This window comes from Phytophthora ramorum, assembly GCF_020800215.1.
Source record: "Phytophthora ramorum isolate Pr-102 chromosome Unknown Phyram_PR-102_s0014, whole genome shotgun sequence".
Classification (NCBI taxonomy): Eukaryota; Oomycota; class Peronosporomycetes; order Peronosporales; family Peronosporaceae; genus Phytophthora; species Phytophthora ramorum.
Window position 1 is genome coordinate 1,327,538 of NW_027150660.1, and position 25,244 is coordinate 1,352,781.

The window sequence follows — 25,244 nt, forward strand, 5'->3', positions numbered from 1 at the left end:
CTCACACGCTTTTGGGCTGCCGACCAGCGACTGTGACTGCGGCAACTTGCTTATAGCCGCTTCACGCAAACGATGGCATGCACACATGGGATGCGCCGAGAACCAAGCGTGGTGAATGTCCAGCGGGATCCGACTCAACGATGTGTTTCACTCAGTGTGACACCATGCATAAAATGCCCAAATGAGCCGGACCTTGGTGTTCATCGCTCACCACACGAGTGATGAACGACGGTGCTGACCTGGCAGATGGATCTCGGGCTCCAAGCCGGAGCGCCGATCTGTTTGCACCGAAACCGATCAGTTGTGTACACGTATAGTAATAAACGTCGATGCCGACTGCCAGGGCACGCGCTTTTCGATTTACGCTCGAACGATACACAAAACAAACTCAATGCTGTCCCAATCCAGCAGAGTCGCACGCAGTGACAAGCAAGGTGCTCCTGCAAGGTAAGCAAATGCAGCGCATATTTGTGGCTGTTCAAGACGGCATAATGCTTTCTGCGCAGATCACTATTGCTCATCTATTTTCGTCAAATGTCGCGAAGCAAAGCACTGGCATACACATGTATCACACGCTACCCAGCAATATCCTTGGTGCCTGGATTTCTAGAATCCGGATAACTGTCCCAACAGAGCCAACCTACGTCAGTAGTCTTGCAGCGAATATAAGCAACGCGGTTGCACACAAGAATACATGTACAGTAGAGCGTTGAAAGATACTTTGCATGACATGCTATCTTGCAATACACACGCGGGGCAAACCAACGATACGACTGTCGAAAACACAATGTACTGCGTTGGACATTGAGACCACCAATGGTTCAAGCCAAGAACGATGACGATCCATTTTAAATCCATGATTTGCTGTGCTCTTCAACTGTACATGTATGACACAAAAATATCCACGGGCCATGCATCGCTCCGAGCCGCGCTGGCAGCTTCACGCCCATACTTCACGTTTACCCCACGGTCCCAAGCGATTGAGTCAGCCACTTGGTCACTTTTCGTTTCACCTCAAAGCGAATCAACGCCTCCACTCCAACAAATTTGCGCATACGTATCATCGATATGCGCGTCTACGCTCTTCTGATGGCCGCCGCCGCGGTCGTGGCTCCTGCTATGGCTGGCAGCAGCACCAACGCACTGCAGAGTACCGTCGACAACAGTACGTCGGTTGGAAGCTCCGGCAGTCAGGCTACAACGACGTCTACTAGCAGTGGATCCTCGTCGCTTCCCACCATCGAGCTCGATTACACCACCGTGCAGGCCGTCGGCGGAAACACCACCGTCGGATACTACAAGTACCAGAACATCCGCTTCGCCAAGGTGCCCACCGGTGACCTCCGTTTTGCGGCGCCCGAGTGGCCCGACGTCGAGACCGAGACCAACACCGGCACCAACCTCGCCGACGCCGACGTTGACTGCTCGTCCGACGAGGACTGCCTCTACCTCGACGTGTGGGCCCCCGCCGACGCTGCCGGTCGCAACCTGCCGGTGGTCGTCTGGACGTACGGCGGAGGCTTCACGGGCGGCTCCAAGTCGCAGAACACTCCTGAGGGTCTCTTCGACCTGTCCACGGACTTCATCTTCGTCGCCTACAACTACCGTCTCGGCATCACGGGTCTCGCTACGGGTCCGACGTACCAGCACGAGGGCGGCGACGCCAACCTGTGCGTGTGGGACTCGACGCACGCCTTCGAGTGGGTGCAGAAGTACATCGGCAGCTTCGGCGGCAACCCGGACGACGTGACGGCCATGGGGTTCTCTGCGGGTGGGTCGCAGGTGCTGTTCCAGATGACTCGCTTCGGCGGCAACGCTCCTCAGCTCTTCCACAAGGCGTATGTGATGTCTCCGGGCTACGTGCCTGGCGCCGGCCACCACCACGGCGAGCAGTTCTGGCAGAACGTGTCTTCTGCCGTGGGCTGCGAGGGCGGCCACCTCGACTGCATGCGTCAAGTCGACTTCACCAATCTCACGGATGCCACGAACGACGCCGTGGACGAGTACACGTACCAGATGCAGCCCCGTGTGGACGGCTTCATCGTCCCGGACACGTACGAGGCCAACCTGTACCAGGGCCACTTCAACTTCTCCGGTCCGTGCGTGATCTCGCACGAGCAGCACGAGGCGAACAGCCAGGCGTACTCGGGTGTTGACAGCCAGGAGGACGTGTCCACGTACCTCCGCATCTTCTTCCCCGCCATCACGGACGATGTGGTCGAGGAGCTGCTCGAGCTGTACCCTGAGGACGACTACGAGAGCGCCGGTCTCCGTTTCGCCGACATGAAGCAGTCGTTCGACTTGACGGGCAAGAACTTGGCTCTCACGCACGCTCTCAAGAACCAGACCTGGAACGCCGAGGTTGCTCTCAGCACGGCCACGCACGGCACAGACCAGAGCTACTACTGGTACAGCACGTACACGCTGTCTACTTCGTCGGACAGCACGACGACCTCGACCACGGCTTCCTCGGGTGCCTCGACGACCTCGGTTGGTGATGCTAGCAGCACGGGAATGACGGACGGCAGCTCGACTGGCGGTCCTGGTGGCGCTGGCGGCATGGGTGGCAGCTCCTCGGTGGACGCTACGGTCGCCGTCATGATGCAGAAGTACCTGCTCTCTTTCGTGCTCACGGGCAACCCCAACACTATGTGGGCCGACGACAAGATCTACTGGCCGCAGTACAACGAGTCGAGCGTGGGCTCTCAGATCGTGTTCAACGACACATTCACCATTGGGGATGACGACCTGGCCAACGCCAAGAGCTTGTTCTGGAACAAGGCGCGGTGGTACTAAGTAAAACAGCAAGATTTTTTTGGTTCGATGAAATAATAATATACTCGATTTGAACGTTAACTGAAATGTTACGAACAAGAGGGGCGAAAACACACACAAGCGAAAATGGCGAGTGTCAGTGCCAAGGGCACTACTCAGCACAAGAAGCGCGCCAGCCCACCCGCGTCTCTCGACAGCAGCCACAGCGATCGCCCAAACGAGGACGGCAGTGGACACTCGGAAGATGAAGTCTCAGTCGTGAAACAGAAAAGGAAGCGAGCGCACCGTAAAGGTTCACACACTCTTCGGAAAGTTCGTTAGCTGTCCATATCAGAGCTTTTCGCCAGTCGACTAAACTTCAGTTTTCTCTCTACGTACTGTAGGAGGAGATCAGTCGCCTGCACGTCGAGATGAGTCAGCTTCAGTCTCAGATGAGGGAGTTGCAGCAACACGCATTCGCCCCCAAGCGCGAAGGCGAGGCAGACGGCGACGGGTACAAGGAGCTGTACACGAACGTCCTGCACAACGTGGTGAAGCAGCAACAAGATGTGTTCGTGGACGTCCAGGCAGCGATGTCGGGTTACACCGCTTGTGTACGTGGAGCTCAGCTCTTAGTGGAACGTGTCTGCGGTTACTCATTCTCGCATTTGCAGAGTATCCAATGTGGAAGTCCAATCCAGCGGACGCTCATTTTACCCAGAGATGAGCGATCTCGACGAGAGGTGCTGCACTCGATGAAGACTCTAAAGCTCGAAGATGCTCGTAGATTTGTGGGCCAACGGCTGAAACATCTGAACCCGCTCAACGCCATGACTGAGGAGCGCCGCTTTGAGAATGACGAGGGGGACTACTGGGCGGTTTGCTTCACCACTTCCCAGTTCGAGTCTGCAAAGAGCGTCAAGCAAGTCTTTGATTTGGTCGTGTACTTCCTGTCCAACAGCGAGATCAGCATTTCCGAGAAGGTGGGACACCTCACTGTTCGTGAGGATGACGATAGTGGCGAGCCTGGCATCACCCAGCTCCGCTTGGTGTCTTCGACAGGCAAGGGCCTACAGATGGAATCCAACGCCGTCACGTTTTACGACTACCACGAAGTTGGGTCAGATGACCAGGAAGCTTACGGTCTCATAGCGTCCGAATTTGTGGACGAAGACTTACGACATCCATACCGTCCACTTACGCGGATTCGCAAGGATGCGAACGTCGTGATGGAGATCCGGTCGTACACTCGCCATTCTCGTCGAGTATATGACGAAAGCGTGGAGGAGAAGAAAGTGGTGGTTTTGACACTGTGGTCTCACTCGCGCCTCCGCTGTCCCAGCTACCCAGTTCAAAAAGATGGTTGGTACGAGCTACGGGAGAATATGGACCGCTGGAGCCAGAACATGCACAAAAACATCATGGAGACGTTGGAACCGAGGATTCAGGGCTAAAAGACAGCTCGAAACTGCTAAATAATTCAATGTGTGCATCCTGCAGAAGAAACCAGCAACTCGACTCCAGGGTTGATTAAGTATGAATGCCGGTTGCCTGTTCAACTCGATGTTTGGAACTCGATGTCGATAACCTGGACGGTAATGCCATCAAGTTCGGTAGACGGCAATGAGGATCTGCTGTTGGCAAGAAATCTTGTGCCTATAGCGAATAGAGGTTTTAACGGGATGAACTGTGATGAATTGGCGTATCTTTGAAGGGCATTTGGTCAAATACTGGTTTTTACATGTAGTTTGGTTTCTCACGACCTCTTTGTCTACCACAAGTGACTGCACCAAGATTGCCAGTCATTCTCTGTAGTGCTTGTTTCCAAACCACCCTGGTGTCGATTCCACTGCGAACAGCCACTAGCGAAACTGCTGGTAGCTGAGGAATTTAGCGCTCACATTCGAGTCTGAAGTGCAGGTATGGACCGCGCAAGTCTTGTACGGCGGCGACAGCAGATCCGAGAGAAGGAAAATGTGGCCACAGAGTCAAATACGTTGCTAGATGGAGCGAAGACTGCGGTAGTCAAGAAGAAAAAGGCGGCCAAACGGAGCGGGTCAACGAGAAGCGCGGCAAGTGAAGACTTACTCTGTGAAGCGGCTTCTCTCAACGTAAGGAGCGAGCTGGGACCAAGTGAATCGAGGGCTGTGCTCCCACCGCCACCGCCTCCAGCTCGAGAAAAGCGACCTGCACGAAGTTCCAAGCAGCCAAAATCGACAATGGCAGTTTACAGTGCCGAGACTAATGCTGGACTCGTTGTTCGGCAACTTTTGCAGCGGTCTCAATTGGGTGACGTGAAGGAGTTCCTTCAGTCAGTGACCAAACCTGAGCTCTTCCAGCAAGCTCTTGTGGTGGCAGCATACGTCCAGGATGTAAGAGGACGGTCGTGCATTACGTCTGCCATGTATGGAGTTGACGCCTACCCTGGGTGCTTTGTGTATTTTACAGCTGAAGAAAAAGCACGCCGAGGTATCGGACGATGTAGATGCGGAGCTGGTCCAGTATCAGTCGAAATATCGTACAGCTATCAGCGATTTATCTGAGCGAGAGCGAATCTGTGAAGAGCAAGAGGTGAGAATTGCGGTTGGGACAAAATATACAGCATGATGGCTAACATTCTTGTCGTGCGAGCGTAGAGTGAGAAAGTCGAGCTGCTTGATCGACTAAAAACTGCCCAGGAAGAATATCAATCTCTCATCGCTTGGATTCGGTCGGAACGCAGTTACTTGGTTGAGGTGAGGTACAGCATTTGCTAATCTGGTGTCTGTAGTGAGCAGGAAGATAAATTCAAGGCGCTACAACAAACAAAACAGGATCAGGCGCAATTAATTGAAGAAATGTCGGAGGTCCGACGTCAACGAGAGGAGCAACTGAACTCGATTGCAAAGGAGAGGGAGCAAGCGTTTCGCTTCGCGGAGGAAATGCAGGACAATGTACGGTGTCTATCACTATATACATGTACAAGCTCTAGCAACTAACATCAGTTGCCCACCCTTCACAGAATTCGAAGCTGCAGCAACAAGTGGTGCGGGTGGACTTACTGTGCTTCAACTATTAGGCAAGGAAAGTATTAACGAATTGTTTTGGCAGGCGATGATCGAACGAGACTGCGAGCGCCTTCAGTCAGAGCTGAAAGAAGAACAGGGAGCTAACAAGCAATTCTTACTAGAAGCTCAGCAGAAAGCTCATGCGTACGCTGCATCCTCCACTTTCCTAAGCTTAGCTAGTATTTTCTCACAGTTCGTGCTGTGAAGCTTGGACCAGATGTCGTGCGAGCTTGAAGACACCAGAGCTCAAATATCAACGATGCAAGGACAGGTTCAGGTGGGACTGCTGGCGATCGACGTATATTTTGAAGATGTAGGCTAACCTTTCTGTCTTGGTTTGGTGGTACCACAAAAGCTGGAGGCAATTGCGAGGCAGTCTATTACACAAGAGCGCGATCGCCTGCAGCAACAGTATCAAATCGATCGAGAAGACTGGAAGTCCGCTCAGGTACAACAAGTTTACCATCTTTTTGGTCAATGCCCTGCTAACAGAGCTTGCAATGCCTTCCCATCGTACACTTCTTACTGTAGGGACATCGCGACGCGCTGGAGAAGAGGAAAGCGGATGAGTTCAGGGAAATGGATCTCGAGCTTCGGCATCTTAACCAAACGCTCTCACGACTACGGATCGAATGGGAGAGCGAGAAGTCCCAGCGCGAGAAAGCGGAGGCCAGATTGCAAAAGCTATCAACGTTTCTCGATGTACGCTTTGTATTTGTTTGGAGTTGGTCAACACAAGTGACAAATGCTGTTGGATGGTGTTTGTACAGGAAACGAAAGCACACACGACGTCAGTAGAGGAAGAATCTCAACAGCTGAAGACGCAACTGAACGGTGAGAGCTGCGCTTCATGTGTGCTGCCGCCATGTTCGTGATACTCACGACTGGTAAATTGTTGGTGGTTACCGCCGACAGAAGAGAAAGAGGCCCGAACTACCAAAGACCACGCCCTTCAAATTGCTCACCGGTACGTAGTACGCGGTCCATTGCGACGCAAGGCTATTTCTCAGTGGATTGTGCACGGAACGCAGAGACCTCCAAGCGCTGCAGAAGAACTGCCGAGAGCTAGAAAATGCAAAGCTGGACGCGCAAAGTGAAGTGGCCTCGCTCGTGCAACGGTACGATGCGGATTCTGTAACACCAATCGATTGGGGTAAAGGATGCCTATTAACATTATGTGAACGATAGGATGAAGGCCATTCGTCGCGACCACTTGGCGCTGCTTCACCGAGTTGAAGCGCCCACTCAATTGGCTGCGCAATGGCACGCCAAGATGCAGGACAACCAACGAACTCGCTCGTGAGCCCCATAACAATAGAAGGTGAAACATGCCCGTGCACCATGTTAAAGAGATGGTATCCCACGTGCCCACACACCAAGCAGAGTCTTGTCTTTGAGTCTGCACCTCAGGGATATCCGCTGGCGCGTGCTTGCGTCGTGGAGCAGTCTGCGACGTGCTATGCCGACACGAATTCGCGGCTGTTGTGCGTGTGCCGCCCGTGGCATAAGCCCACGCATAATCCCGAGCTCGTCTGCCAATCAAGTTTGCTTCAGAAAATGCACGCGACGAGGCAACTGTGCCGGCGGTCTCAGATAGATGCGATGACGTCGGCAACTTGCTGTCCGCCCACGCGTTCACCTTGCGTTTTGTATGTAGCCCAGCCGCAATCATGCATGGGAATCTGGATCGTCCGGCGGTCCATGTACAGATAACCTATCAAAGCTTCAGGAACGCCTCAACTCGTTAGCGACTCAACTTCACTTTTGCATTTACCTCGCACTTCCCACAGCTTCCTGCATGGTCCATTGGTGACGTGTAGCATCCTCTTCAACTGCATCGTTAGGACCACACAAAGCGAAGATGGCTCCGCACGTTCCCGATCAAGCATCGCCATACCAATTCCCGCCGTCGCGGCATCTGTCGCTGAGTTCACTGCAGCTGACGCCACGAGCACGAGAGCTCTCGTCACGGCTGAGCGGCTTCCCGTCGCCTGCTCAAACACCGCACACGGCGTACTTCCACATCGATGAGCCCGAGGTCGTGATCACCAAGCCCTACGACCTCCCCGTAGACCGCAAGCAGTTTGACCGAGCGACGGAGATCAAGCCGAGCAGCATGCTGCGTCCGCACATGCGCATCTTCTACCTGTCGTGGATGTCTGGCATCATGGGGTTCATCGGTTGGTACGCCATCCCACCGATGATGCCCGTCATCAAGACTCAGCTTGGACTCACGGAAGGGGAGGTGCTCAACTCCGACATCGCCAGCACGGCCAGCACAATTTTCTCTCGCATCGCTTCGGGGCCTCTGCTTGACCGGTTTGGCCCTCAAGTGGTGCAGAGCTCGGTGCTGTGGTTCGGCGCTATCCCCATTGTGTGCGCCGCCTTCGTCAACTCGGCTCTGAGTCTGCTCATCGTGCGCTTCTTCATCGGCCTTGTCGGGTGCGTCTTCGTGTCCAGCCAGTACTGGACGACCATCACGTTCGCGCGCAACGTTGCCGGGACAGCCAACGCCATTACCGGCGGACTGGGTCTCTCTGGCATTGGTTTCGCCTTCTTGGTGCTGCCGTTCGTGTATGAGGCCATCACTTCAGGCGGCCACGTCTCGGAGGACGTGGGCTGGCGCGTCACGATCGCCTTGCCTGCTGTGCTGATGATCATCATGGGCACCGTCATCCGCTTTGCTGTGGATAGCTGTCCGACGGGCGATTTCCAGGAGCTTATGAGCACCAAGCGGCAAGCCGAGCAGAACGGCAGCGCCGCTCCTGCCCGGGTAAGCATCAGCGGCAGTTCCGGCGTCTTGCCGATGATACAGCCTCGTGCTGGCGAGCAGCCAAAGCCGATGGGCATGCTTCAGTCCTTCAAAATCGTACTAACGGACTTGAACGTTCTAGTCATGATCGCGCAGTACGCAGCATGCTTCGGCACGGAGCTTCAGCTGAACAACATGGGCGCTCTCTACTTCTACACGCAGTTCAGCAAGAGCGACTGCACCGCGACAGCCAGCACCTCCTGCTACCTTCTCTCCAAGACCAACGCTGCCACTGTGGCGTCGGCCTTTGGGCTCATGAACATGTTCGCTCGCGCTCTCGGCGGCCTGGCTTCCGACGCAGTGAACCGCCGACTAGGTATGCGCGGCCGCCAGTACGTACAGTTCACGCTGCTGTGCGTTCTGGGCGCGTTGGTGATCATCTTGAGCCGGATGGACTCGCTCGGTGCGTGCATCGCGCTTTACGTGCTCGTGGCCATTGCCGCGCAGGCAACCGGCGGGTCCACGTACGGCATCGTGCCATACCTGAACGAGCAGCACACGGGCACCGTCAACGGGTTGGTTGGTGCCGGCGGCAACCTGGGCGGCGTGATCTACGGGGTCATCTTCCGCAGCACCACCAGATACAGCACGGGTCTACTGTACACGGGCATCATTATCTTGGCCTGCGCCCTGCTGACTCCGCTGCTGAGGTTTCCCCACTCGCAGCAAGAACAGGAAGCGGACGACCAGCAGCAACAGTCCAAGAGGAGATCGCACAGCACCATGTACCTCGAAGACGAGCCGTTCGAGTGAGTGAAGACCACCGAATTGTTAGACGCAAATAGAGTAGGACAGCAACTAATAAGGATAAAACGTGGTGACTCAGCGTAGTATTCGTGCTCCATCTGTCAAGCGCCTGCCGCCATGCGCATAAGGCACGGCGTGATCTTCATCTACCGACCTATATTGAAGTCAAGTGCAAGCCATTCTGGTGCACGGTGCGCGACGAGGCAGTTATTTAGTGAGTCATCCGAAATTCATGCACTTTCCTTCGCTCACTTGGGAATTTCCACCGCCTTCAGCGCCTCCTTCTCCAGTATGGAGCCTTTCAACGCCTCGCCGTCGCTCATCACGCCAACGCGGCAATTGTCGCTCCAGTTGACACCTCGCGGTCGAGAACTCTCGTCACAGTTACCGTCGCCAGGCGAGTCTCCACGCTGCGTGTTCGTCCAAGTGGGAGAAGCGACCGATGAGCAGCGCTACGATCTACTTGTAGACCGCAACCAGTTCGACCGAGCCACGAACATCAAGCCCTGCAGTATGCTGCGACCGCACATGCGCATCTTTCACTTGTCCTGGATGTCGGCCATCACGGGCTTCTTCGCTTGGTACGCCATCCCGCCACTGATGCCCGTGATCAAGACGCAGCTCGGACTTACCGACGGAGAAGTGCTCAACTCCGATATTGCCAGCACAGCAAGTACCATCTTCTCACGGATCGCGTCCGGCCCGCTGCTGGATCGGTTCGGTCCTCAGGCGGTGCAGAGTGCCGTGCTGTGGCTCGGAGCCGTCCCGATCTTGTGTGCCGCTTTCGTGAACTCCGCCACCACGTTGCTCGTTGTGCGGTTTTTCGTTGGACTGGTGGGCTGCGTCTTCGTCACGAGTCAGTACTGGACTACGATCACGTTCGCACGCAACGTGGCCGGCGCGGCCAACGCTATCACGGGCGGCCTGGGTCTCTCTGGCATTGGCTTTGCGTTCCTGTTACTTCCGCTCGTGAACAATGCCATCACGTCCAGTGGACACGTCTCGGAAGATTTAGGTTGGCGGATCACGATCGCACTGCCCGCCGTGCTCATGATCACCATGGGAGTCGTGATCCGCTTCGCAGTGGATAGCTGTCCGACAGGCGACTTCCAGGAGCTCATGGACAAGAAGAGACACGCTGAACAATGCGGCGCCTTAAGCGTGCAATCTCCTGGCCAGCAGCTCAAGCGCCCGAGTTTGCTGGACTCATTTAAAGTCGTGCTGTCGGACCGAAACGTGCTGATCATGATCGCGCACTATGCGGCATGCTTCGGCACCGAACTGCAGTTGAACAACATGGGCGCGCTCTACTTCTACAAAGAGTTCACTAAGAAAGGCTGCACTGACAGTGCGTTTTGCTCGCTGCTCTCAAAGACAAGCGCGGCCACTGTGGCGTCTTCGTTCGGCCTCATGAACTTGTTCGCGCGTGCAGTCGGTGGCTTGACGTCTGACGCTGTGAACCGTCGACTGGGCATGCGCGGCCGTCAGTACGTCCAGTTCCTGCTGCTGTGTGTCCTCGGGGCCTTTGTGATGGCACTCAGTCGATCGCACTCTCTCGGTCTTTGCGTCACACTCTACGTGCTCGTGGCCATTGTTGCTCAAGCCACTGGCGGCTCCACCTACGGCATCGTCCCATACTTGAACGAGCACCACACGGGCACCGTGAACGGCTTAGTCGGCGCAGGCGGCAACATGGGTGGTGCTCTCTTCGGTGTTATCTTCCGTGTAACCGGGTCGTACAACACCGGACTGTTTTACATGTCGATCTTCATCTTCTGCTGCGCGCTGCTCACTCCCCTGCTGAGGTTATCGCACCTTCACCACCACGGTAACGCCGCAGCAAACATCAGTGACCACTCTCAACACGGACAGAGCGCGAACGTGGCGCTCAAACCCTTCCGGGAGGACCCGATTGGACACTCTGAACCAACCGCAACGCAGTACTATCGAGCTCCGAACTAAGCAGCAATTTAGCGATAAGGATGAACTTTGAATCCGAAACTTCATCTCCAAGAAAGCGGCTAATATAGCAGGTCCGTTTCAACAAATGTGCTTGGTATGGTGTTGACCTTCACCCTTCAGGAATTTCATTCATGGCTGCATGATTGCCTTGCGTTGGCACATGCAGCCTCGTTCAACCATCTCAACTGACCAATATGCTTGGAAACTCTGAGTTCGGTCCGGTCGCAGCTGAATCCCCAGAAAGTCAAGGAATACTCACAACGAGCACAGGAATTTCTCAGTATGGCTCAGGGAAGCCCAGTAGCGATGCCTTGCTATCGCCTTCAAGTCTCGTACAAGTGGCACCGCTGCCGCTTACGACGGATTTCCATGCTGGTAAAGTGATGGAACTTGGAGCGTTGCCCCCAGCACCAACACAAGAGCGCGAAGAAACGTACATTCCCGTGGCGCTTGCCCGAGCGCAGCTCAGCAAAGTGGTGGCCGATATGCACGCGATGAAAGCCGAACAAGTCCAGAAGCTTGGAGAAATCCTCGACCACTATCGCGGCATCGAGAAAGACACTCGCGAGCAGCATGAAGCGCGTGTACGGGCGCTTAAAGAACGAGCCGAAACAAAGGTGAAGGAGTTGCGAGAGCAGTATGCCGAGCTGGAGAAAGCGGGCGCCGTTCGTGAAGAGTTCCACGTGAAGGAGAAGCAGGTGCTTCTTGACGAACAGGAGAAGCAGCGACTTGGACATTTAGAAGCTCACGAAACCTGGCGTCAAGAGTTTGAGAGTGCGCTACAGACCCACGAGGACGAGTTTGCAAGAGAGCAGAAGGCAGCTCTTGGTGAGATTGAGCGCGTGTCCCGCGTTGCAGCTCAGTCTGGACAGCGAATACAGCAGCAGCTTCGACACGAGCTAGAAATGTGCAGCGAAGACGCGCGCAGCGAAGCTATGCGCGTCGACGAGCAGCTGCGAAGAGCTCGAATGGATATGGAGACACAGCATCGTTCATTCTTAGACCGGGAGGCCAAGCTTCAGAGGCACTTTATTGCAAGTCTGGAAGTAGAGCGATTTCTTCACGCGCTCGTTGACAACGTAGTCGACACAAAGCAGCAAGTTGCTGAAGAAAAACGTGCGCAGAATCTTCAGGCTAAACTACGTGATCTCGAAGCCAAAGCGAAGGCTGCAGGCTCTCGGGAAGAAACACTGGAGCGCCGGCTGAAAGCTGCGCGAGATCGATTCGACTTCATCGAGGCTCAAGCTGTTCAGGAAACGGTGGAGTTGCTAGTCCACGCAGTCGTTGTTGCTCTGGAAAGCGCACCAAGCAAAGCTCCTCCAGCAACTTTGGATGCTCCTACGCAGACTCAGGAGTTTGAGGTAGAGTCGAAGGTGGAATCAAATGCTGTAGAGGTCACTGCCGAAGTCCCCACTGACGTTCCGGTTCTCCCACTGGACAAGACCAAGTACGAAAGTGACGTCGAGGTTTCCCGCGAGCGGAACCTCGCGTTAATCCGCTCGAAAGCTGTACTGCATGAGGCAAAAGAGAAACTCGAAGCTTTCACGAAAGCCAAGAGGGCAGCGAAAACGGCAGTCAGGACGTGGCTTGCTGCCTTCCAGGATCAGTACGGACGAGAACCGACAATCGAAGAGAAAGCGCAGGTGAAGGAAAAGTATTTGGCGTTCAAGGACGCAGAGACAACTTTCAGCTCTCAGAAAACGCTCGTGCTGACACTGAAACAGCAGCATCGAGAGTTGGCGCTCCGTATCGACGCATCCAGTCGGTGGTCGGCGCTTGGATCGGCAATCGTCAAGTCTCCACGTACCGAGCGCACTGAACGTGTGCACGAAGACGACGAAGCAGTCTCCGTTTATCAGGCGAGTAGCCGAAGTGCTCTTGACGAGAAGAGCTCACGACCAGCTTCTAGTTCATCTGCACGAGCACTACCTCCTTCTATTGACACCAAAGACAGCAGTACAGACGCTGCAACAGAATTCCAAGATGAAGCCGTTGCAGCTTTGGAAAAGGAGCTACAGGAGCTGCGCGTGCAGTTGGCAAATATCAACAGCGTTCAGCAGCAAGTGAGGGCAAGAGGGCATGAGTACGATGCTGGTGGCACAGCAGTACAAACCCCAGTCGATTCAACAGCAAAGCCACAGCCGCCAAAGTCGCCCGAGGCATTTGCCGATGACAAGTCTCGTCTCGACATCGCTGAAGACAAGGAAGAGCCTCCATCCTTATTGCCAGCTCAGCCTGAGATTGAACAGGAGAAAAGAAAAGAAGAAGAAGCGTCTGCACTGGATCGAAAGCTGAGAGAAGAAACCAAAGCTCGCGAAGAAGAGCTTGATCGCCAGCATCAACAACAGCGTCTAGCACTTCAGGAAGAGATCGCCTCGTTGTCAAGAGAGATCGAGGGGCGTCGAGCAGAGAAGACCCGCCTTGAATCTGAAATCGAGCAGTTGAGACTGCACTTGGAGCTTTCAGAAACGCGTGACAGCAACATATCGGATTACCCACCTCCAAGCGAGGCGAAGTCTGACGGCAACATTGACGATACTGTTCGTGAAAACGATGTCGAGGGTGATAAAGCCACGGATGATCTCGATGCTAAAGCTATGGACGCAGTTGACACTGTCGGAGACGATGACGAGTATGAGGAGGAGGAGTTTGAAGCCGCACCGGCAGAGCCGAAAGACGCCGATGATGAACCAGTCGAACAGGATCTTGTCGAGGACGAGAAAGAAGAACCTGAAGAGAAGGAGAGCGAGGCGGTGAAGGAAGACGCTGCGCGGTCCCTTCATCTTGTTCAGGTCATTGGCGATGCCGTAGCGCGTGGGAAGGCACAGTTTAATCGCGGTGACAAAGCAAAATGCTATCAAACGTACGCAAAATGCGCCGACAAGTGCATTGCTGAGCTCCAAGCCCTTCACGAGAAACAGCGACGACAAGAGGCTTTAGCACTCAAACGCGTTCTAGCAGAATCCGCGCGCCTCCCACCAGCTCGCGGCCCCCAAACACTTCGAAAGCAGCTTGATGCAGTGCGTGAAAGCTGCGAGCAATGGCTAAAAACCCGAGAAGAGCAAGCGGCGGCTCGATTGGCAGAACGAAATGCTCGGGAGGAAGTCAAAGCTGCGGCGGCAGCCGTCAGGCAGCAGCAGCTACTGGAGAAGAAGCAGACGAAAGCTGCGCAGCGTGATGAAGACAAGAAATCGCACAAGAAGAAGAGTTCTCCACCTCAAAGCTCGGGAAATGGCACTCCAGTTGCAGGGGGTAAAGCCTTGGAGGACGCCAAGCAAAAGCTTCGTGCTCTGGAAACCAAAGCGAAAGCCGATCGCGTTAAAATCTCTCAGCTTGAAGCAGCGCTTGCTAAGGCTGAAACGCAGTTAGCCAGCGGTGGAAGTAGCAGCTCTACTGGAGGAAATGCGTCAGCAGCTTCAGATCGCCGAGTAGCGGACATGGAGAAGAAGCACAAGAAGACTCTCGAAGACAACGAAAAGGCCGCGAAGAAGGATATTTCAGCACTCACGCAGCAGCTTCAGGCTGCTCAAAAGGCTTCACAAGAGTTGCAGGAGCAAGCAGCAGCTCTGCAAAAGGACCTCGGCGTCGCTGGCGGCAAGGCAAAGCAGCTCGGACAACTTGAAGTGGAAGTAACACAGCTACGCGAGCAAGCTGCTCTCGTAGCTCCACTGAGCAACGAGTTACGCGATGCCAAAGCGCAGTTCGCAACACTGGAGACGAGTTACCGCGAAGAGCAGGCACTGCGGAAGAAGTACTACAACCAGATCGAAGACATGAAGGGCAAAATCCGCGTCTACGCTCGCTGTCGCCCCATGAGTGGGTCAGAGAATGAGCGTGGGTGTGCTCCGTGTGTCAAGTTTCTCGACGAATTCTCGCTCGAAGTGAGCGGAGGCAGCCGAGCAGCGAAAACGTTTGCGTACGACCAGGTTTTCTCGCCCGCCAGCACGCAGGTACAGGTCTTCGAGGACACGAAAAATCTCCTTCAGAGCGCCGTGGACGGCTACAACGTCTGCATTTTCGCGTACGGCCAGACCGGATCGGGCAAAACCTTCACCATGACAGGAGTCGAGCGCGATCCAGGGTTGAGTCCACGAACAATCCACCATCTCTTCGCGCTGGCTGACGAAGTGAAGGCCAACTTCGCTGTTTCCTTCCAGGCTACGATGCTGGAGCTCTACAACGACACTCTCATCGACTTGTTCCACCTCATGGAAGGCGGCGGAGCTCACGACACGAAGCTTGAGATCAAGAAGAATGACAAGGGCATGGTCGTCGTCCAGAATGCCACGTTCAAGAAGTGTACTTCGCCCGAACAAACCTTGAGGTTGTTCGAGGCTGCCAACAAGAAGCGCCAAGTCGGTGCCACCAAGATGAACGCCGAGAGCAGTCGCAGTCACTCCATCTTCTCCTTGCTGGTGGAAAGCTACAACAAAACCACCAAGGCCACCACGATCGGCAAGCTCAGCCTCGTCGATCTTGCCGGGTCGGAGCGCGCTGGTAAAACTGGTGCAACAGCCGACCGCCTCAAGGAGGCCCAAGCCATCAACAAGAGTCTCAGCGGTAAGTTCCGAGAGCAACTTGGACTAGTCTTCCGTCACTCACATTCCATTCTTGTGGCTGCAGCGCTAGGAGACGTGATCTCGGCACTGTCGACCAACGAGAAGTTCATCCCGTACCGTAACAACAAGGTACCAGCAGCGACTTCCACGCAGCATCTTGCAGCAACTGAGCTTACATTGTTCTGTGTCCTTTGCCACTTGATCAGCTGACGCAGCTGATGCAGGACTCTCTCGGTGGCAATGCCAAAACGGTAACCCCGAATCGATCAGCTCTGGACAGTGGAAGGTGCTAACTTCCTGTTGTGTCTTGATCCGGCAGCTCATGTTCGTCAACATCTCGCCAGCCGACTACAACCAGGTATGACTGCACGTCTTGGCTTTGTCGTGAGTGACTACGCTGTTCAACATGTTCACGCGCGTGTCAATTTCTGCAGGAAGAGACTGTGACGTCGCTCACGTACGCCTCGCGCGTGAAGCTCATCACGAACAACGCCAACAAGAACTCGGAAAGCGAGCAGGTAAACCGACTCAAGGCCATCATCAAGCAGCTCCGAGCCGGCAAGACAGACGTGGACTTGGAAGGGGTCGTCGACTAACCTAAACAACAACAGCAACACCAGGCCACGTGGTAAAACAACAGCTCCCACCCACTACAGACCAGCTAAACAAGATCAAACGCGGGCTTTCGTGCTCTCAACAACTCGGTGTATCACATTTTATTCCAGGCAATGAAGCAGAATAAAAGGAAGTCGGTCCTTAATCGGTTCGCCATGTTTTCGTCGTCGAAGGCGGCAGAAGTTGAAAAGACTGGAGAAACAGCCACACAGGCACCGAAGCGTGCAAGCTCTCGCTGCCAAAGCAGCCAGAACGACCAGCCAGCGACGCGTCAACAGCAAAAGTTTCACTGCCTCCTGCCACTCCCTGTACACGATCCTTTGCTGCACGTCTGTCCTCCCCTCTGCTGTACCGGAAGCGCAAGGCTGCCGGCACCCTTCGCCCAACGCCCACGCACGCGCCGCTTATCTGTTGGCCTTGGCCACACGCTCGATCTCGTCCTTCTTCTTAATAGCGTAACTGTTGGACGATCCCTTGGACGCGTTGATCAGCTCGTCGGCCAGGCACTCGGCGATGGTCTTGACGTTGCGGAACGACGCCTCGCGGGCACCCGTGGCGATCAGGTACAGCGCCTGGTTGACGCGACGGAACGGGGACACGTCCACGCCCTGGCGACGCACGACACCGGCCGAGCCGACGCGGGTCGAGTCCTCACGCGGGCCCGACTTGATGACGGCCTCCACGACCACCTGCAGCGGGTTCTTGTCCGTGAGCAGGTGGATGATCTCCAGCGTGTGCTTCACGATGCGCGTGGCCTTGAGCTTCTTGCCCGAGTTGCGGCCCTTGCGCATGAGCGCGTTCACCAGACGCTCCGTAATGGGGCACTGCGCCTTGCGGAAGCGCTTCTTCTGGTAGCGCTGCGCCGTGTGCGGCAGGAACGTGGCGGCCTTGCCCTTCACGGCAATGTAGTCCTCCAGGGAGATGTCCGCCGCGATGCTGATGTCATCGTACGACCTGTTCCACAATAATTCCTGTATTAGCGGCTTTTTTTGCTTTTATGGACCCGGAATTTCGAGCTGTCTTTGAGCGGATGCTGGAGTGGCCACAGTGCGCTAGAAAAGACCGGACCCACACCCGATTGCCCGCGCTGTCTTGCGGTGGCGGCGCACTGCACGGCGCTGCGAGATTTGGAGTACGAGAGCTGCTACCTACCACTTGTTAAAGAGCTTCACTTCAGTTGCAACTTCCGCCATGTTGAGAGAGTTTCCGAGGATGAATTCGAGCGAAGAGTGCGGCCCACGCGAGCGAAGCGCAGCAAACCCGCGCCAAATGAATGGGTAGGAGGCAGTTGGCATACTGGAAAGAAGTCAAGTATACGGGGCGCAAGATGAAACACGACCTACCCCTGGGCGGTCCGCGGTTCAAAGGACCGGTTCGGGCTGCGGTTCGCTATCAAATGGTGTGTCACACACGTAATTGCTCTTGTACTGTAAGTATTTGGCCAAAGCTGCGCTCGGAGCGGAACTGAAGGCGGCTTCCAGTGGTGTGCATGGCGTCGGATGGAACAGCTTTGGGATGCGTACGACGGCAGAAAGGTATGGTTTTGCCTCTTTGCATGAAATTATTGGAGATAATTCGGTGTGTCTCTACCTCGCTTCTGAACCTTGCCGAAGGGTGGGTTGCTTGATCTACACCGCCGCTGCACAGCCCGGGTGAAGAGTTGCCAGAAGTATAAGGAACTGGTTGTTTGCACTAGCTTTTGGTCTGCATAAGCTACGGACTTGCCATCTGACGAGGGCACACTGTTTTGACGCGACAGCTTTCGAGACGACATCTTGCTCGTCTTGACCATTCCTCCAACAGCAGCACAGCAGCACATTTGCTGCCCTCGTCGAGCTGCTCTTGCTGCGACACGCGAATTTTCTCGTGCTATATTGGGGTCGGTAAAATAGGGTCGGAAGAAGCAGGTGCCCATTATCCCATAGTCCGTCTACTAAGCTTACCCGAAGTGCTCAAGAGTATGGGGGGCGGCCCGGCCAGCGCAGACGTCGTGCGCTCGTCCTGCTTCGTGACGTTCCCGGAGCAGGCGCGCGCCGAACCCGTGCCCGTGGACGCCTGGTACCTCTTTGCGGCGGGACTCACGTTCCTGCGGCGCTTAGCGCGCGACCGCGTGGGCGACGAGATGCGCATCGCGCTGCTGCTGCAGGCGCCCGGCGACGAGGCCGGCGAGCGCCGCTACGTGTCCGTGAGCTGCAACGCGGTGCTGCAGCGCGCACTTCAAGAGACGTTCGCGTGCCCGAACAAGGCGCTGGTGCTGCACGTGGTGGACGTGGGCAAAGTGCGCGGCCATAAGCGAATCCACGTGCGCCCCGAGGTGAACCCAAACGTGTCCCCAGAACCCGTGGAACCCATGGGGCTCGTGTTCCCCACGCTGTCGGTGGATGGACTCGTGACGCCGACAGCCGTTGAACTCCCGGCCGCACAGGTGACGAGCGAGAGCCTCTACGACCAAATGAGTCGCTCCATGTTTAACTACCGGAAGGACGACAGCGTGCGGTGGACAGAGCAGAAAGCAGAGAAGGGGATGAGTCATAGCGCGTTCTTCGTGGAGGAGAGAGACTACACGAGGAGTTCAGGGAGCAGAGAACAGCAGAAGAGAAAGCAGAGAGTGGGTGTTCCGGTGGCGGTCGAAGCTGTCGGTGACTTGCTGCCAGCTAAGCAGGTGGAGAATGAGGCTGAAGAGGAACAGGAGGAGAGGGAGATCCCCATGGCGACGGTGGTGGAAGCCGAGACGACGCAAATCCCGAGCGACTACGTGATGCTGGAGCTGCAGACAGGTGCTGGTCTGCCGGAAGCACCCGCCAACTCCAGCTCGACGTACTTTATCTCCTCTCGGTGGGCAGAGCAGGCTGACGAGATGAGTGCGTCCATGAGGCTCGAACGCCCGCGGGTGGTGCCACGTGCGACTCCCGTCCGGGCAGCGAGCAGCGTCGGCAGCATCCGTACCAACGCAAACCTCGAGGACTCGTTCGTGATCCTCGAGCGCCACGAGCTGTAAGTAACTACTGGTCGGCGCGCAGAGCTCAACACTCAACGACGATAGAAGGTCATTATTTTGCTATTTTGTAGACGAAACTGAGAATAAAAGTATTTATGCTCCGGATGACTGCTTCGATGTGTTGGCACTTGCCAATGCTGCTGCATGCAAGGCGAATGCACGGGCCCTCAAGGGGCTTAAAATTGATGCAATGTGAGCTGGCGGACAGGACCTCCCAGCTATCTTTATTTTTCGCGTGATGTAGGTAGCCTCTGCTCCTCGTCTACTCCTTGAGCTCCGCGAGTTCGCCATCCTCCTGCAGCTGCTGCACAATGTCCAGTCCGCCGACGAGCTCTCCGTTCACGTAGAGTTGCGGGAACGTGGGCCAGTTGGAGAACTGCTTGAGTCCCTGGCGCACGCTGTCGTCCGTGAGGATGTCGAAGTAGTCGTACTTGAAGCCCTCGGCGTCCAGGATGTCCACGAGCTTGCGGCTGAATCCGCACTGCGGCTGCTTGGGCGAGCCCTTGATGAAGATCATGACGCGCGCGCGGTTGATCAGCTGCTCGTACTTGTTCTCCTTCTTGGCCTTCTTCTCGACGCCGAGCTGCTCGCTCAGGTCGCCGTCCTCCGCCATCTCGTTCAGGATGTCCAGTCCGCCGACCAGCTTGCCCTTGACGTACAACTGCGGGTACGTGGGCCAGTTGGAGAACGTCTTGAGCCCCTGACGCACCTGCTCGTCGCTCAAGATGTCGAACGAGCTGAAGGCGATCTGCTGATCACGCAGCAGCTTGACCGTCTTCTTGCTGAATCCGCACTTGGGGTCTGCAGGCGTGCCCTTCATGAAGAGCAGCACGGGCGCCGAGTTGACGAGAGCGCGCAGACTGTCCTGGAACGCAGCCTCGGCCTCCTCCACGTTCTTGGTGAGCCCCAACTGCTCGACGATCGAGCCGTCCGCCTTCATCTCCTTGATAATGTCCAGGCCGCCGACCAGCGCGCCGTTCACGTAGAGCTGCGGGAACGTGGGCCAGTTGGAGAACTGCTTGAGTCCCTGGCGCACCTCGTCGTCGTTGAGAATGTCAAAGGTGCCGAACTGGATCTTGTCGTCGTTCAGCAGCGCCAGCATCTGCCGACTGAAGCCGCACTTGGGCTCCGACGGGTTGCCCTTCATGAAGAGCATGACGGGCGAGGCGCTAATGAGCTTCTGCAGACGGTACTGCAGCGCCTCGTCCAGTGGCTTGGGCGTCTCCTCGGCCGTGGGCGTCGACGCGCTGGAGCTCTTAGCCACGCTCTTGCTCAACACGTCCACACGCTTGGCCAGTTCGGCCACGTTGGCGCCCTCGAGCTTGTCCAGCACGGCGCGTCCTTGCGCAATAACGAAAGTGGGTACAACCGCGATCTGGAAGCGCTCCGAGAGCTCGGGCAGCTCTTCGGCCGCCACCTTGAGGAAGCGGAAGCGCGGGTGCAGCGTCGCCAGCTGCCTCACCACCACGTCCAGCTGGCCGTTGGGGCGGCAGGCCTCGTGGAACTCGGCCCAGAAGAAGCTCACGGACAGCGTCGACTCGCGCGCCGTTGCCTCATCGAACTGTGCCGCGCTCTGCACGGTCACCACGCTGCCAGTCACCGCCGCCATCGAGAAGTTCTGCGTCGATCCACTCAAAATGTTAAATGAAGCAAAATGGGGTACGCGAACACGACATGGGTGCAATCATATCGATCTATGAGCGGCGTTGAAGCTAACTAAGCGATTGTCTGCGTGATGATCCCGGCGGCCAGCGTCTTGCCGCGGTCGCGTAGTGTGAAGCGCCCGAGCTGGCGGTAGTTGGCGAACTCCTCGAGGCAGATTTTGCGGTGGCACGTGATTTGCACCACGGCCGAGCGCTCGCGCGTGATGCAGCGCGGCTTCTTCTTCTCCACCTCGCCCGTCTTGCTCAGGATGCTCACGAGCCGCGTGATGTTCACGGGCTCGTCCACATTGTGCATGTGGATGGTCACGTACGTTCCCTTCACGAGCGGCACCTCTACGGCCGGCATGGTCATGATCTTGGCCTCGAACTTCTTGGCCAGCTGCACCGGCGACGCAATCGAGCACAGGATGCTACCGGTGCTGTGTTCATACACAAAACGAGTTAGCATTGAGCACGGAAAGACATCATCGAGAGCTGGCCATACGTTAGCGCCGACGGGTCAATTCCGGTGACTCCCATCTCGATGGTATCTCCCGCGCGAGCGAGTGTGCAGGTCTCGCCATCCTGCTCCATTCCTGCATTGATCAGATAGCGATGAGCAGCAGCAACGACAAGGATGCAGCTCTACGCAAACTACTCACCTTTTACAGTCAGGGGTAGTCCGATCGGCATCAGGAGGAACTGCAACAAGAACAAGTAAGTACGTCGTCCATCAGCGAATTCGAGCACCGAAGCGAATGCAGAGAGGTCTTACCGAGTCGCCCACCGCGGCTGCGCCAGCGTAGACACGACCCGAAATGGTTTGGCCCAGACTCATGGACTTGGACACGTCTGAGACCGTCATTCGGAAAGGCTTCGAGATCTGGCGTTGGGGCGGAGCAAACGTATCTGCACGTCACAGTATGCAGCGTCAGGCACCTCATTGTTCAGATATTTCAATGCAATCGGCGTCCACGTACCGATGGCCTCGACCAGCGAGGGACCTGAGTACCACGAGCACTCCTGGACTCCACCAGTCTTCTCCAGGTTCGCGCCGGTTATACCACTGAGTGGCACGAAACGCAGGTTCTTTGGGCGGAATCCCGCGCCCTGGAGGAAGGTGGAGAGCGATTTCACGATGTTGTCAAAGCGCTCCTGATCCCAGTTGACCTGTGGAAAGTAAAACAGCGACCAACACGTGAGCATGGGCTGAGCCAGCACCCGAACGTCGAAAGCAAGAGGCGTACCATGTCCATCTTGTTGACGGCCACGACCATCTGTGAGACACCAAGACTTCGCACCAGCAGCGTGTGCTCCTTGGTCTGACCCGAGTTCTCGAAGGCCGCCTCAAATTCGCCCGTTACCGCTGGCACGACGAGCACAGCAACGTCTGCTTGCGCAGCTCCCGCGATCATCTTTGGGATGAAGTCACGGTGGCCTGGTGCATCCAGTAGTGTCACGTGCTTCGTTGCCGTCTCGAAGTGGCTCGTGCCCACATCCATGGTGACACCGCGCGAACGCTCCTCCTCATCAGCGTCCATGACCCAAGCGTACGCAAAAGAGGACTTGCCGGCCTCGCGCGACTCCTTCTCGTACTTGTGCATCAGTCGCTTGCTCACGTAGCCCAGTTTGTACAGCAAGTGACCCGTAATGGTACTCTTGCCAGCATCCACGTGACCAATCACCACCATACTGATCTTGGTCTTGCCTCCACTGCGAGCTTCCTCCTCCAGCTTTTCCGCCTGTTCCTGCGTCTTCAACTCTGCACGTTCGAAGGCCTTCTTCTCTGCCGGCGTAAACTGCGTCTGCGCACGCGAGATCGCCGGTGCAGCGCTGACTGCATCCGCAGCCGACATCCGCGGGGCCTTCTTCTCCTCCTCAGCCTTCTTTGGCGAGGATGGCATGGCTCCGCCAATCGCCATCGCCTTGCCCTTGGCCGGGGCGGGCATCACGATCTCCTTCTTGGGTTTGGGCTCGTCATTGCCAATGGCCAGAGCTACGGATTCAAGTCTTGGGATCTGAATCTGCAGCGGCAGCACTCCCCCAACTGCGACGGGGGCCTTGCCCTTCTCCAGCAGAGCCACGACAGCCTTGTCCAGGTCGTAGTTGGCACTGCGGAGCTCCTGCGAGATCTGCTGGGCCGAGAACCTGCTGCCCACCGCCTGCTGCACCTGAGGCACCAAGGCTTCCAGGATCTCGGCGTCTCCAGGGTCTTCGATGGTGGCGCTGGTCAGATCCTGCTCCAAGTGGTGCTCGGTCTCTTCCTGCTGCACGAAGCTGAAGACGGACCGCTGGCGGCTAGGCGAGTCTCGGCGATACATGAACTCGTCTGCATGGCGTCAAATGTGGCATTGAGGTTAGTAAATGTGGCGCTGAGTTGGGGATATTTATGGCAAAAAGGTTTTCTCTCACTGTTGGCCGAGTTGGGCTCGTCGTCGTCGTAGAACTCGTCATAATCTGAGAGAAGGCGATGGTTAGACACACGAGAGCGAGCGCAAGACGCGGGGGAGGGTGTGCGGCCTGCCTTCGTCCTCGTACGAGTACGCGCGGTTGCGAACGTTGCGATGGCGGGACATGGCGGCGCCGAGCGAAGTGCTTGAAGATTATCAAGGTAATAATGAGAATCTAACGGTGAGAAATAAGTAAAATTGAAAATTGTTTTTTATATTGTGATCAAGCACAGAGATTAAAGTTATTTTAATACACTCAACTAATAGTATACAACAAATATTGATACGAATGTAGTACTACCACTGAGTCAGTAGCAGTGACGTGTAGTAGTCTGGAAAAGGGTGTTTTCTACAGGATCTTTAGTCGTGAGTCCACTGCGCACATGAACAAATAGTGAGCGTGCCCAACGTCAGCTGATACTCCATGACAAATGGGAGGAGATTGCAGGCGTAACTTGTGGTGGGCATTTTTCAACGTTTCAATCTGCTACTCAGAATATATTATATGTTGAACAGGTGATACTACCAATCAATAGTAGTATCTTGTAATATCACCTGGCTAAGACATCATAGTAGTACTATCACTTCATATTATTATCATACCATCGAACCCCCAACTAGCAATACTACTAATATAACGAAAAGCACTTTACTACCAATCCCTGATTACTGTTGTTGAAAACTAGCAGCGACAATGCACCACAGAAAAGTTTTTATCATTAACAAGGCAACTCGAGCGATACCAGGACTCCATAGTTTCTTAGCTAAACACAAATAGAGGATCTCTTAACCGCCGCCCCCCCCCCTCAATGACAGCCAATTTCTTGCGTTCGATGGTGTTGTCGTGGATGCCATCTTGTGTTGGCTTTCACGTGCGGACGGAGGAGGGTATCTGGGTGGTAAGTGAAGCAACACTCCTGCACCCCGAAATGGTCTGTGTTTAGGCGCCATTGAGCACCCTGCTCTTCGGCAACCTGGCTCAGCATCCGGGGGCAAAAAGCAGCAGAGGGACGAGAAGTGTCGACGTCAACACCTTCTGCTTGGGCGCGAAGCGATGCCGACTCGGAATGATGGCGCCCGGACGGCTTGAGGCTTCCAGCCAAGCCGGTCATCCTTCCGTGCGTGGTGTCCAAGCTCCATGGCACTGCCGTTGCGAGCGATAAATCTCGCCTGTCTTGATTTGAAGTCCGATGCGGTTTACATGGTCTCCCCACAGACTCCATCGCCTGAAAGTCGTGAGTTCATGCCCCGGGTGGTGTTGAAGTTGCCATTTTGCTGTAGAGCAGCATGACTGGCGGACATCCGCAGTGCCGCCGGAACTGTCAACGTCAACAGTTTTCGAGCCGACGACTGCGGGACGGCAGTCCGCGAAGCGATGCAGACAACTTCAACAGCTTCAACGTGGATGATGGCGAGCCTGGGTCGGCATCGATCGACGCGTGATGGTCACTGCGGCAACGACTTCAAGCCCGGCTCAGTGCGATCGGCATGCTGTACACAGCAGAACCTTTCACCTCTGCAGCGATGCTTGCTACGCTTTCCTGCCTCGTATTCTTCGGTGGTGGTCGCTCCGAAGTTCCGCCGACTGGAAGCTGGCTGAGCACGAAGTTGGATATCTGCGAATGCCAGCTTCGTAGATCTACTCTTGCTGAGCTGA

General features: G+C 55.7%; 10 protein-coding genes across 10 annotated transcripts; 7 read left to right on the top strand and 3 right to left on the bottom strand.

Moving 5' to 3' along the window:
- Positions 1-1,068: 1,068 nt before the first annotated feature.
- Positions 1,069-2,796, top strand: KRP23_12274 (Carboxylesterase patB; the record flags this gene model as incomplete). The annotated part of the gene is made up of 1 exon (XM_067882871.1): positions 1,069-2,796. The coding sequence occupies one exon, from the start codon at positions 1,069-1,071 to the stop codon at positions 2,794-2,796; it is 1,728 nt and encodes a 575-aa protein (XP_067739883.1).
- Positions 2,797-2,901: 105 nt separating this feature from the next.
- KRP23_12275 (uncharacterized protein) lies at positions 2,902-4,208 on the top strand (the record flags this gene model as incomplete). The annotated part of the gene is made up of 3 exons (XM_067882872.1): positions 2,902-3,087; positions 3,159-3,368; positions 3,429-4,208. The coding sequence occupies 3 exons, from the start codon at positions 2,902-2,904 to the stop codon at positions 4,206-4,208; spliced, it is 1,176 nt and encodes a 391-aa protein (XP_067739884.1).
- Positions 4,209-4,973: 765 nt separating this feature from the next.
- KRP23_12276 (uncharacterized protein) lies at positions 4,974-7,104 on the top strand (the record flags this gene model as incomplete). Its single annotated transcript, XM_067882873.1, has 12 exons — positions 4,974-5,126; positions 5,203-5,325; positions 5,391-5,464; positions 5,525-5,687; positions 5,845-5,945; positions 6,009-6,078; positions 6,157-6,249; positions 6,333-6,503; positions 6,572-6,635; positions 6,717-6,768; positions 6,833-6,919; positions 6,990-7,104. 12 exons carry the CDS (start codon positions 4,974-4,976, stop codon positions 7,102-7,104), a joined length of 1,266 nt encoding a protein of 421 aa, XP_067739885.1.
- Positions 7,105-7,662: 558 nt separating this feature from the next.
- Positions 7,663-9,366, top strand: KRP23_12277 (High-affinity nitrate transporter 2.2; the record flags this gene model as incomplete). Its single annotated transcript, XM_067882874.1, has 1 exon — positions 7,663-9,366. One exon carries the CDS (start codon positions 7,663-7,665, stop codon positions 9,364-9,366), a length of 1,704 nt encoding a protein of 567 aa, XP_067739886.1.
- Positions 9,367-9,651: 285 nt separating this feature from the next.
- On the top strand, positions 9,652-11,322 carry KRP23_12278 (High-affinity nitrate transporter 2.2; the record flags this gene model as incomplete). The annotated part of the gene is made up of 1 exon (XM_067882875.1): positions 9,652-11,322. The coding sequence occupies one exon, from the start codon at positions 9,652-9,654 to the stop codon at positions 11,320-11,322; it is 1,671 nt and encodes a 556-aa protein (XP_067739887.1).
- Positions 11,323-11,516: 194 nt separating this feature from the next.
- Positions 11,517-16,477, top strand: KRP23_12279 (Kinesin-like protein KIN-14E; the record flags this gene model as incomplete). The annotated part of the gene is made up of 5 exons (XM_067882876.1): positions 11,517-15,882; positions 15,946-16,010; positions 16,088-16,132; positions 16,201-16,239; positions 16,316-16,477. 5 exons carry the CDS (start codon positions 11,517-11,519, stop codon positions 16,475-16,477), a joined length of 4,677 nt encoding a protein of 1,558 aa, XP_067739888.1.
- Positions 16,478-16,900: 423 nt separating this feature from the next.
- Positions 16,901-17,689, bottom strand: KRP23_12280 (40S ribosomal protein S5-2; the record flags this gene model as incomplete). The annotated part of the gene is made up of 2 exons (XM_067882879.1): positions 16,901-17,450; positions 17,649-17,689. 2 exons carry the CDS (start codon positions 17,687-17,689, stop codon positions 16,901-16,903), a joined length of 591 nt encoding a protein of 196 aa, XP_067739889.1.
- Positions 17,690-18,456: 767 nt separating this feature from the next.
- On the top strand, positions 18,457-19,494 carry KRP23_12281 (uncharacterized protein; the record flags this gene model as incomplete). Its single annotated transcript, XM_067882880.1, has 1 exon — positions 18,457-19,494. One exon carries the CDS (start codon positions 18,457-18,459, stop codon positions 19,492-19,494), a length of 1,038 nt encoding a protein of 345 aa, XP_067739890.1.
- A 262-nt stretch (positions 19,495-19,756) lies between these two features.
- KRP23_12282 (Monothiol glutaredoxin-S17) lies at positions 19,757-21,103 on the bottom strand (the record flags this gene model as incomplete). The annotated part of the gene is made up of 1 exon (XM_067882881.1): positions 19,757-21,103. The coding sequence occupies one exon, from the start codon at positions 21,101-21,103 to the stop codon at positions 19,757-19,759; it is 1,347 nt and encodes a 448-aa protein (XP_067739891.1).
- Positions 21,104-21,210: 107 nt separating this feature from the next.
- KRP23_12283 (HBS1-like protein) lies at positions 21,211-23,713 on the bottom strand (the record flags this gene model as incomplete). Its single annotated transcript, XM_067882882.1, has 8 exons — positions 21,211-21,577; positions 21,643-21,733; positions 21,800-21,839; positions 21,913-22,046; positions 22,118-22,307; positions 22,385-23,466; positions 23,550-23,594; positions 23,662-23,713. The coding sequence occupies 8 exons, from the start codon at positions 23,711-23,713 to the stop codon at positions 21,211-21,213; spliced, it is 2,001 nt and encodes a 666-aa protein (XP_067739892.1).
- Positions 23,714-25,244: the final 1,531 nt, after the last annotated feature.